Source organism: Acipenser ruthenus, chromosome 2 (genome assembly GCF_902713425.1).
Source record: "Acipenser ruthenus chromosome 2, fAciRut3.2 maternal haplotype, whole genome shotgun sequence".
In the NCBI taxonomy this organism is placed as follows: Eukaryota; Metazoa; Chordata; class Actinopteri; order Acipenseriformes; family Acipenseridae; genus Acipenser; species Acipenser ruthenus.
Window position 1 is genome coordinate 8,408,741 of NC_081190.1, and position 12,982 is coordinate 8,421,722.

Genomic DNA, 12,982 nt, shown 5'->3' on the forward strand with positions numbered 1-12,982 from the left:
GTCTCGCTTTCAACACCTGTGTGAGCTTCCCTATAATGGGGAAAAAAAACACATCAGATTCATTGCATCCTGTTAGCATCAGCAATGAACTCAGCTAGCCCATCACAACAAAATCCAAACAGCAAGCACAGGGAGTGAATGAGCCTTCCTTAAATAAACAGCCAACATGAAGTACAGACATTTGACCAGAATCAAGACCTTTACTCGATAACGCAACACAAGTTACTCTGGCACACTCCTCACCTTGAGCTGTAGATAAAGAATGTGCTGATTTACTCATTTAGAAGTAAACGACTTGGACAGATATTATCCAATTATAATTCTGCAATAAGACAGGTGCTGCCAGCAAGGAGAATCAAGACAAAAAAACCTTTCTGCTTACACTGTAGATATTGCCTTCAGGTGGCAATTTCTGGAAAGTCCACTTTTACCAATTACTTTTTTTTTTTTTTCATTATCATGTAACTGACAAACATTCAAGTTCAATACCAATACAATACAATACATTTATGAACTACAGTCTAGCCTATTTTCTCTGGCTCTGCAGTATTAGCAGTAATATGGTATATACAGGGTAATAATTCAACAATGTGAATATTCTCTTGTAATTGGTGCTGTAAAATACTATTCCTACACTGCAGTATTTCTACGAAAAGAACGTACTGTACTATAAATAAGTATGCAATGCCAAGATTACAAACTTTTAGTCCTCTTGAAAGATTAGGGTAATGGTGCTTTTAAGATGGTAAAGCAAATAATAACTGTTAATCAATGCATGCAAAATTAGCAATGACATTATTTTTTTTCTTAATAGCTGAAACAATACAAGCTTGAACTAATCTACATTCAGCTGCTATGTATTTAGCTGCATATATTATAGCAGGATACGGCATTATAACACTATTTTCTGAATATACCGGTAAGACACATTCAGAAACTTGTCAGATAGGTCTAGTATTACAGTAAGTGCAAGTTTCTCTACTATTATCTTTGGATTTTGATTAGAGATGTTCAGCAAAATGTGTTTTACTAAATAATATTAGTAATAATAATACAATATGTGAAGACTTTACACAGAACGATCATTCACAATGTGGAAATAATTAACAAAGAAATCACTGCAGCTCAAGTCATCATGTCTGATAAACTGGAACAATGAGGAGACATTTTCCTATGCTTTTCTGCACTGCACATGGCAGAGGGAATGGAATAATGACAGATGGTACATTACTGCAAAGCCTTTACACAAAAGAGTGAATGCATGCGTTTATACCAAATACATTTTAAAAAGGAATAGATAATAATTGTAACAATGGTGGAACTACAGTAACCGGCTGAGGCATTTCACCTGATTCATTATTGAACAAACGAACCTGGGGTAAACGCCAGAATTATTTAACGCTAGTTTTTGTCACAGATATTTTATGGTGGAAACACCCTTAATAAAATGCCAACAGTGGGGAGGCATTTTAGTTGGTATCTGGCAGTATTGCTGGTAACAATTCAATAAATGTAATGGAATTTAGGTTTCAGTGATATGGATGTAGGTTTAAATTGTACACTAGGGAATGGGATAATGTTTCACTTCCAGCTGCAGGATGGGGATGTACTCTAATGATTAGCGAGTAAACAGAAAGCAACTTTCCACCATAAGAACAAAAACAGCTTTGTTAACTAACCCCCGTCTCACTCACAAGTTCTGAAACAGAAAACCACGTGCATTATCTTATGAATACAATTACTGGGGTCACTTTTACATTTGCAGTTCCTGTTCCTTTCTGCCATTTCATGCTTTACAGTTTGACAGTCATAGTGCATTAGCACTGCAGTCGGGTCAGGAGACCTGCCCACGCCATCCGCAATCCTACAAGCAGGCTTTCCAGAAAGTGGCTGGAAACATGATTACGTTGCATTACCCCCAACACAACTTACTGGGTGGGAACTGGTATGCAGTAAATAAGCAAAATAACCATAATAAAAGCACCAGTTTTATTAAAAGAGATGAAGAATTGTAGGGATACATACATGTTGGTGTTAATTGGAAGAGAATGAAACAGGCTGCCATTGTTTTTGTTAAGGATTTACAATTTCATAACTACCTTAGAGAAGTGTTATTTTAAGATACAGTGTATTGTATGACTTTGGGTGAAGACTTTCCATTGTCGTTACATTTTGCAACTGTACTCAGTTTATTTTGCATTTCCAATTTACCCACAGAAGTTTGAAAGCATCAAAAGCTTTTCAATGTACAACTGTTTCCTTCCTGGGAAAAAGGCTAACACTTGGCAAGATTACGAGTCACACCTAAAGCTATTGTGTTTCTACTGTACACACCAATCAATCCTTCAAGGCAATCACTCCAAGGTTCAGCTTCAACACTTCTTTTTCACATGGTCCATATTCCAGTGGTATCAAAACATACTAGTGGCCTTTGCCTTTCAAGAAATACAACCTGTTGCAGCAGCTACCATAACAGAAAGATATCTAGCAGGGGGCCCAGGTAGACAGAATGAGCTACAGTAATAGCTTCCACTTGAGATGCAGGTTAATATTTTACTCAAGGTTTCACTTAACTCTTTCTACAGGAATATAATCTACAGTACAACATGTTGATGGAAAACAGTTTTTTTTTGGCCTACGTGTCTTTAGGCCTACGTGTCTTTATTTGCATGGACACAGTTGCCCTGTCACCATTCTCTCAATAATATGTGGTTTATCTATCATCAACCGCAAATGGAGGAAACAGCTCCTCAATATTTGGTAAACTTGAGCTAAAATGATATACAAATGTCCTGTAACAGATGTACAGTTTGTTCTCTTCAGTAGAGTACTGTTCCTCAGTAGGCAGCATGAATGAGACCAGCTTTGTGCACCATATACAGTTAAACTGGTGCATAACAATACATTGTGCAGGAAGGTTACCCAATATTCCAGTTCTCAACTCAATGTGTTACCACCACTTTTACACTCCCTGTCTTGAATTATGTATGTTTCATTTTTACAAGATTGCAAGTTGAGACGCCTCCCAGTTTAGCATGCTTGAATGATCTGCCCTGTGCCACTCTTAGTTCAAACAATACTGCCACTATACATGTTTTAAAGTCTGAAATAATGTCACATTTCTATTGTTGTTTTGATTTGGACCCAGATTTCCTTGAGAACGAACTGAGTCAAGAAATACCTGTTACCGCCTGCGTCAGACTTATCCAAACAGCCTGTAAGCTCCTTCATTAACACCTGTAAGTGTGGGAAAGAAGAGAGGCTGCAAATTGACAGACTGAGCTCAGGGTTCGATCTAAAAAGATGGCTGTGAAGAGTCTATAAATAGGGCTCGGAATTTATCTGTGTCAAAGCATAGTCTGTTGAAAATGAAATTAAAGATCCACCAGGTAAAAATTCCTGAATTCATTGATTTAATATAAAAATAGAAATAAGAGTTTCACACACGTTATTGCTGTTTATTTTTAAAAATATACTTGTAGCATCAGGGGTGTGCAATTCGTATCGCCCGACACCAGGGACAACAAGATTTGCCGTTCTACTTTGCCCGTTGGACAAACAGTTTTTATTTTGTTTTCCTATGTTCGTTCTGTTGCCAGAAAGACAGTGTGGGTATATTGCTAGAGAGCCACGCAAGTTTCTGAAAACTTAATTATGGAAGTCTAGCACCTACACACAAATATTTTAAAAAGTGTTCACGTCCCACCCCTATCACTTCTGTTTGGCTAACTGATCTACGATCAGAGTTCAAAATTAACACCCGCCAATTAATTTGGGCTGTGGAGGGTAAATTTCACATTCAAACGCCACAGTGGCGGCTACATTTATGTACACCTATCACTTTAAATGCCAGTGGTGCGAATTTGCGACAGATTGCTGTACCTTTAATAAACAGAAGCTGTTGGCTAAAACAACAAGGAACTTGAAAAAAATTGTCATCACAGTAAGCACCACAACCTGCTTTCGATTGGTCTATATATGCTGTCATTCAAGTTTTTTTTTTTTTTTTAGCAAATCACATATGAAAGTGATGTTGCTGACAACCAAACAAAACGGAGAAGGAGGCGGTGCTTGCGCTGTGAAGTGATGGGACTAGTTTTCCATACAGTCCATCAGCATCTCTCTCAATTAAGAATTGAGGTTAGTTTCTGATATTTACTTAATTAAATCTAAAAGGATTTTTATAAACAGTTTCTGTTAATAAGATATATAAATATTATCCTATGTCATTCTTTTTAGATGTAAATCGCTGTTAATGAGAACTTGTAAATAAAATGCTTACTGCTAAAAAAAAAAGAAATGTTACTGCTAAATTAATTGAGGTAATGTTTACATGTTTTTTTTCTCATTGATTTACAATAAAGTCAAATATTTAAATATGTGTGGAAAATATTTTGCTGGATAACCAAGAAAACAACTTAGTAAGTTTTCAGTGTCTGTGTGTGAAGGGCATAGCAGGCAGCTTGTCAGATTGAGGGTCACGGGTTCGAAACAAGCCCCTTCAAAAGACGTCTTGAGCTGTACTGCCATTCTCTCCGTGATTACTGTTTACAAATAAAAAAGATACCACAGAACAGCAAAAACAGTTCAGAAAAAGCAGGGGAAAATGCTGAATATTATTTTCACTTAAGAAACTAAAATCGCCCTGGCAGTGCTGTCTGTTTATGTCTTGAATTACTCCTCTTGTTTATTTTTTTATTTTTAGAATGGCAAAAAAAATACACTGCACCAGGCTGCTGGCCTTCTATTTGCCAAAAAAGATAGTGAGCCCGAAAGATGTGATCCTCAGAACAGTTTAGCTAGCGAGACAGAAAGAGACTAGGTAAAAGGAAAAAAAAACAGCAAAAAAAAAAAAAAAAGCTAACCAAAAAAACTATTGTTTGTAAGTGTAATCATATTTGTTCTGCAGATCTACCACATGAAGACAAACAAACTCCAGGGTTTTCTTGTATTGTTGCATTATATTTGTATGGCTTACACACATCTATTTACATATATTTTTAGGTAAAATATTCTTATTCTTTATGGCCACACTTTGTTAGAACCTTTCTAATCTGTAATTTACACTCATTCTATTTTATTATATTTTATAATAATACCAATAATAATAATAATAATAATAATAATAATAATAATAATAATAATAAAGTTTAGCAAGCATTTGTATCACTGTTCCCATGTTGCAGATTTTTTTGGGCAACTGCAGAAACTACAACATTTAGTTTTTGGGTTGTACAGTGAAAACATTATTGTATTTATTGAATGTATTGTATACAGTTAATTAAATTATACATGTAAAAAAAAATTTTTACTTTTAAATATGCATCTATGGTCTTTATTGTTGATGTTTTGTTTCAATGTGAATTAAAAAAACAAAGATTAATAAATAAAAAATAACATAGCATATAGTATATTATAGTTTTCAAACACGATCCTCTCCTGAAGACATACGGTGTATAAAGTACTGTATAAAATAATTTATTAGGAAATTATTTCACATTTACCTATATTGTACGGATTTTTACCCAGTTTTCCCAATCAAACAATAAAATGCACACCTTTACAACCAACCATTTTATAGCCTGCAAAGCAGGGAACATACTATACTTTTGTTGTATCTTTTTTTTTTTTCTTTCAGATATTCAATGATATATAAAACTACTTACTAAATCATGCGGAATGTTGGTGAAAGACAACATTCTATGTGAAAACAATGTGGCATTCAAAGTGTTAATGTCAGTTTATATTCCATCGCACGACTGTCGTTGATGAGCAAAGCGACCTGCGATCATCGCTGTCATGTCGCCGTGCAGTTTATACTTTCTACCAGCAATCGCCCTGCTCAAACTGCAGTCGCTGACAGTTCAAATCAACTGAACTTTGACCTCGTCGCTATGGTCATTACAACACCTAAATGGATGACCGGTAGTTTGTCGAGAAGCTGCTCAGTGTTTATCCCTCTGTATATGCAGTCGATAGAACCGATTATAAAGATCAGATGAAAAAGGAGAACGCATGGGTATCGATTGCTGAACAAATGCATCAACTTGAGTATTTTAACCTCACTGAAAGTGTAACTGGTGAAGTTTTAATTTTAATAGAGCGACTGCTGTTTTAAACACATTGTATATTAGGAAATGCCCCAGGTCCAAGACGTTGTTATTATGTTTATTATTATTACTGTCTTACAAGATATATATATTTTTTTAAATATAGCATAGCACGTCCAATATTTTATGTAATAATAATAATAATAATAATAATAATAATAATAATAATAATAATAATAATATTTTGCATGCTACAAATGTTATTAAGGGATTCAAATGGATTGCTAGTAAACTATAATGCAACCACGTTAAATAAATTTATTTTTAAAGCTTGAAAAAACATAGTAAGTTAATGTTACGTTAATGCTCAGTCAGAAAGTGTGACAATAGAAAATAGCATTTTTAATTATTTAAATTATTTTTAAAAATATAGTGTTGATGAACAGATCGGGCTAAATCTAGGAATGACAAACAAGCAAGAGTATTTATGCACTAGACTGCTCAGGTAGAAAGAAGGCAGCTGCAAGAGAAAATAAAGATGATGTCAGATGAGGAGCGCTGTCATAGAAGAGGAGCTAGTATATGTATGATTCTGCCAGAAAGGGCTGGTGACTGTGCAGTTTGTGTGCATGCAGTCTGTGGAGAGGGCACATGCCCAACACATCTCAGAAGCTATTTCTTCACTCATGAGGCAGATTGTTTCAGACCCTGTTGAGACTGTGAATGTTGCTTGTTTCTGCATTTTCTTTTGTCGTCGTCGCCCCCCCAGTACAATGTTGGCCAGTAAAATGTCTGTGTGGCCGGTGGATTTTTCCATTCACTAGCCATGTTGACTATTGGAAAAGTTCATTTCAAGCCCTGTACTTTGGTAACAAAGAAACTCAAAAACGGCTGCCAAGCGAGCCTCTGGCAAGGCACAAACTAATCTTTTAAATGTAATGTATTATATACATGTTTTGTAATTTAGCAAATAACTGATACTGCTTTCTTAATAGATGAACCTGACATTTAAATGCAGTAATCTAGCAAAGTTAAAATGAATTCAGCTTATAGAGTCGATTTGAATAACTCCAAGTACTGTTTATTATAGTTGTACTCTTGCTATGTTACTTAAAACTGACTACAAATGTGTTCCAAACTGCACTGAAAGAAACATTTCCTTAAAGTACCTTATAAATGTGTTGAGGTGAGGTGGGGTCGCAGGGAACCTTTTGTGTATCTTGAAGAACTTAGTTAACCAGTCAGACTACAGACTACTACAGTCAGGCTAGATCCTCCCCTGTTAATCACTAATTGATTGATTGTATTCACTGTTAAAACTAAAACTCTCAAGTTATATTCTACTTTTTTGTGTGCGTTTTGTGCGACAGGGAGGGGGCAAGTAGATTTTTCAAGCATTTTCTCCCTTGGACAAGAAGTTTTTTTTAAAAAATTGCACACCCCTGGGCATGCACAGGATATTGATGATCGTTCATGGTGTACGGTTTTTATTCACCTTAGGAGAATTACCTTACATACACCACTCGGCCCCGTCAGGGGTGGTGGTTTACTGGGCCATCCTCCTGCAGCAAATACAAACTGTACCACGAACGACCATTCAGTATCCTCTCTCTCTCTCTATCTCAAAGTAGGTTACCCAGTGTCACTACAAATACATTTCTTCTCAGCAGAAGATATTAAGTAGCTTAAAATGGAGCCCTTGAGATGTGGTATCTTGTGTAATCAAAGATGCAACTTTGACTGGAAGGACTGCCATGTTGTGTCTGTCCATACTTCACAGATTTCACACACACTCTGCTAAACGCGCTCTCTGTTTATAAAGGACATACATTTCCTCCCCTGATGTTTTCATCTTCAAATTTCACTAGCAGGACAGAATTAAAGTGCTGTAGTGCACCCTAGCACCAGAAGACACAAACGCTAAAGAAGGATGGCCAACTACTTTTCATACAATAACAACCAAACCGCTTTTATATTAAATTCTGTTTTTTGACAGTGTTAAAACGTAGCCATTCTTTGTTCAGCAGACAGCATGTGCTAAAAACTCATCTAGAGTTGGAATTTTTTTTTTAATGTAGTTAATCTTTACAGAATGCAAGAAACAAATCCGAGTCACAGGGCTCCTTTCACACTCATCTGATAGTCCAACATTTTAAGTTTGCAATGTTTCTATGTTTAAGGAAAAGGTTGTTACTAGTTATTATTATTATAATAATAATGCTTATCAGGCCCCTGCTTAGACAGTGTATAGCCATGCTGTTTACAGAACATTATTACAGGACTCAAAGTCTCATATAATGGCTCTATGAACATGCTCTCTGCTGATAAAGCCAGCCCAATGTCCAAACCAATTTCAAGCTGAACTCCAATTCTCTGATTTGACAGCAGACAAATTGAAAACTGTTTGGTTAATTTGCAAGCAAGTTCTCATCTGAATAAGTGTTAACTACAAGTATTAACGTGTCCCAAGACATTCAGACAACATTTAATGAAGACAAAGGTTTATTTCACAATATTTAACTTCTCTGTGCACTGCTGTAAGGCATTGGTAGGCTGAAAAAATTATTACTCAGACAAGCTTCCCACATGACTGAGGACAAACTGTACAGCATAGAAACATTTTATACTTGATTCTTGAAAATAAATAGTGCATTAAGTCTCCATTAGGTATTTAACTCCCAGATACTCCCAGTGCCTACACAATTCTCTGAGTGGAAAAAAAGGTTACTTTTATACCACATTATCTTATTAAAGGAACGTACATGAATAAACGTGGGTGTTAAATGCAAACAGATAGTATACAGCTTCAAAAACAGTCTGTCATCAGCATCTGGCCTTTAATTTAAAAAAAATAAAATAAATAAATAAATACAAATCTGCCTTTCATTATGACACGCTGAACTCCCCCACCCTCCACCACAAACAAACAAACATGACAGCCGAAACACAACCCCACAGGTGCAAATAGCGTAGAATGAAAAACGAGGAACCTCTATACAAATCTACATTGTCACTAATCCAGCTTAATGAAGGAATTATTTTACTGTAAAACCTTCAAGAGCAAAAACTCTAATGGGTTTTAACAACCAAAGCAAACAGGTCATATTAAACTCTAGTGTTACTGTGTAAACAGTTTAAAGCTCCTCACACTTCCCAGTCAACACATCACATATCTCCTGCTTAATCTATCAGGAGGGGTATCTTGCAAAGCTTAAAAAAAAAAATTGATTTCAGAAACCATCACCATAATGCTGGTTTTAATTCAAATCCAGCCATAATTATAACAATGCCTTTAAACAAACAGTAAAATAATAATTTATGATAAAACAAAAAAAGACAATTTTAAACAGCTGAATTGATTATGCAAAAAGTGACATTAAAAGCATAGTCAATTTAAATCGATTTATTTAAAATGAACAATAATTGAGCGCTTTAAATCTTTAGATGAGTAGTACAATATATTTTTGGTTAAAAGCTTGAAGTGCCATTCAAAAGATCAACTCTGGCAATGCCAATATACTGCACCGTTGAGCAGGTAGGGATGAACCCTATTCGCTGTGTAATCGGAGGCCTGCCCTGGATGATGGGAACACAAATCAAAATGCAGTTTCTGCTAAAACAATAAGGAAATTAAGATTTAAAGTAGGCATCCAAAAGAAATAACTCTCCACTTTTCTTATGGCTTCTGACTGTGCCAGGCAGTGATGCACAATGGCGTAACAATGACTCCATTAAACCAACCAAACCACTATGTCCTCTAGAAGTTCTAACAAGTAGTCTGCAATGACAGCTATAGAAGGCTCACAGTTTAAAGAAATGGTTAATTAAACACCATACACAATGTGATGGCTAGGTTTCAAAACATGTTGCGGTTTTGAAAGAATACTCCCATTCCATAGCGGTTTGATAAATTCCTGGTTTTACTAGGCGTTTAATAAGACACACATGATCTTATTACACTGTGGCTAATCAAGCTTGCACTAAAACCTGGGATGGATGAAACTGCTAGGCAATTGGAGTCTTTTCCACCCCTGTTGTCTGGCAATCAGATTGCAATGTAATCACCTGTCCATCATGAACAAGCATTTTTAATTCATCATCATACACTATGCAAGCCTTACCGTGATGACAGCTTTGCTGAGACAAAGTGACCCCCTGCAGCCAAACTCCCTCTCATCCTCAGATTTGTAGTAACTCAAGGTGTTATTTTTTAAAACCACCCAGCGGTCCTGCCATCCATGGATATAGTTGGTCCACTAAAAGAAGGAAAATGTATCAATATTTAACACTGTTTGGAAAGATAAAATAAAACCATGCACATCAGGGTCAATTTGAATGATCTAAACAATGGCAGATCTCAATACAGCACTCTTTAACTATGTATCAATCCTGCTAGTGATTTCCCCCAATGGTCTTTTAGTGGCCCACCTATTAACTATACCATACAACAAAAACACAGTGAAATGAGGTCAGAAATAGAACCAAAAGAAAAAAACAGGTTTATAAATTTCAGGGTGGCTTTATCAAGAGCCATCACTGTTTAGATCTTTAAAACAGACCCCACCATGATCTACTGCATAAAAACAAATTGTACACATATTACTAACTGATTAGAAAACTTAAAAACACACACACATTAAAAGGGACCATTTCTACTATGTTCATTTCTTTCATCCAACGCCTTTGGGGTTATCAAAATAACATTCTGAATGTATTTTTTCTACAAAATGTTTTGCAAAACAATATAAAGCATTAGGTATGTTGCAACTATTCAGGCATTATTTTCAGCATTAATATAGGATGACAATATTAGCATACTGTTTTACAGGTATTTTTGAAATTATGGATGAATTGCTAAATTATGACATATCTTTACGCTAGCGTGACAAATCCTTTAATGGCATACACAAGTTAATATCTTACACCTCCACAGTAATCAGTATACAAGGCTGGAAGACTGACAAAAAAAGGTGTGCCCTTACAGCATGTCCAGCAGGTTTATATAGAGTTTTGGACATTGAGGTTATCTTGCTTGTGGCTAAACTCAGAGATAGCTGGCAGTTTGCCAGTTTAGTGATCCTAAAATACAGTATTCAAGTCTTGCTGGTTGGGCTGTTGATAGTCTGACTGCACTACAAATTACAGTTCATAACACAGCAGCAGGGGGCTGGCATTGTCGACTATCATATTTATGTGTGTGTGTGTGTGTGTGGTGTGTGTATATATATATATATATATATATATATATATATATATATATAACAATACAGTTATTGCATTTCTGTCAGACTTGTTCAAGCCAAACCATTTGTCTCAGAAGGGCAGAAATTTGCTGTTGCAGTTTGCTTGGTAATTGATTTTATGGAACAGCAAGACACCTCGTCAGTCAATTACTAGTCAAAGGCATGTTTATTGTTTTGACAAGATTTTAACATGTGATATCAGTACTCTATCAATACAGGTGGACTTTCCTATTCTGTTTCAGTCTTTTGAATACCGTGTTATCAGTTTACTTGCTGTAATCCATTATAGCTTGATAAATATCTGAATTCCTGTTTCTCAGCTTATTGCTTTATAATATTAATTTAACCTAAATTATTGCCATTATTTGTCTACCTTTTTCATCGATACATAATCACCTTGAAACGTACAGTTGAGCAAATTCAATGTATGCTGTATCATTAATATCTACAGTTCCCACACACTAATCTGACGCGTTATTTATCGCAACAGTCTGGTCATGCGTTTACTATTATTCACAGAACTGACTCTAACCTCGCCCAGCTCTTCTCTGTGAGAGGATGTGTTTTTTGACAGTATTACTTCTGATTCCGCAATAAATGATTCATATTTTTAAAAACAGATAAATGTTTACAAATCAAAGGGCCTAGGTTTTACCGTCCTATCAAACTGAGGAAGCGCAGCAGTGCAGCATGCAGTGACGAGTTTGAAAAATGTGACAACCTCGTTTAAAACCGCAAAATACTATTGCACAAGCGTGTTACCCTCCACCAGCAGCGACACGCACACAATACTTTAGTTTCACCAAAAAAATATACCGGTCAAATATTTGGAAATCCGTCAGCGTCAACCTTACAATGCACACATGATATTTTGTTTTGTTTTACACGTTATTGTATTATTAATGTGACTAACTGATACGGTCGGCTGTGGTATTCAGGGAGACGGAAGTTCAGATGCGGAAAAAAGATATAATAAATTAAAAAATAAACAAATCAATACACATCAAATAAAAAAACTGTCTCGAGATGTCTCTGTAAGAAATATTTTAGGTTAACAGCTTATATTCATGATGACAAGATTAGACCTTTATAAAATCAGTCCCTACACAGACATTAGTTGCTGAGGACAGGTCCCTCCGACCACCACCTTGTCCTTCTCACGTAATCATCTTACCTTACTGAGGACCCCGCAAAGCTCAACAGGCGGCCCGGACTCCGTTTCGATATCTTCCTCGGAACCCGAAGAATTCCAACTCTGATTGTCTGACATTGAGACTCGTCAAAAACCAGTACCAAAAAACACAGCGTTAGTGTGCTGGTAATAGACAATAAGTATAACAATAATATCAGCCAGAAAATAACAACTCCGTATACGTGACAATCTTGGACAGATGACTGGAGGACCAGCTACAAACACCTGGCCAAAGTAATAATAATAATAATAATCTTTAACCAAACCCGCCCCCTGTTTGGTTTTGTTGAAGTTAAAATGATTATTATGACAGTCTTCTTCAATCAAAAAAAAATCCAGTTCAGTCACTCTTGTATGGCGAAGTCTTGAGCCGTGCGAGTTTTTCTGCCGCTCCTCGCCAGACCCTGGATTAAATGCACTGAATCAGGGATGTGAAGGACTGGTCTAAACAGACGCCATCTTTCCTGACGTCTCTCTTGTGTTGCGCTGTTGCGCTT

General features: G+C 36.0%; 1 protein-coding gene across 2 annotated transcripts in view; it reads right to left on the reverse strand.

Annotated features, from left to right (window-relative positions):
* The window catches only part of LOC117403755 (ceramide transfer protein), a 49,491-nt gene extending 36,511 nt beyond the window's left edge, over positions 1–12,980 (reverse strand). For both annotated transcript variants that reach the window (XM_058988286.1, XM_058988295.1), the window contains exons 1-2: positions 12,468–12,980; positions 10,172–10,306 (exon numbers count right to left, since the gene is read on the reverse strand). In XM_058988286.1, coding sequence (XP_058844269.1) covers positions 10,172–10,306; positions 12,468–12,563 — 231 coding nt within the window. In that variant the 5' untranslated portion in view covers positions 12,564–12,980. The remainder of the gene's footprint in view (positions 1–10,171; positions 10,307–12,467) is intronic.
* Between the last annotated feature and the right edge of the window lie 2 nt (positions 12,981–12,982).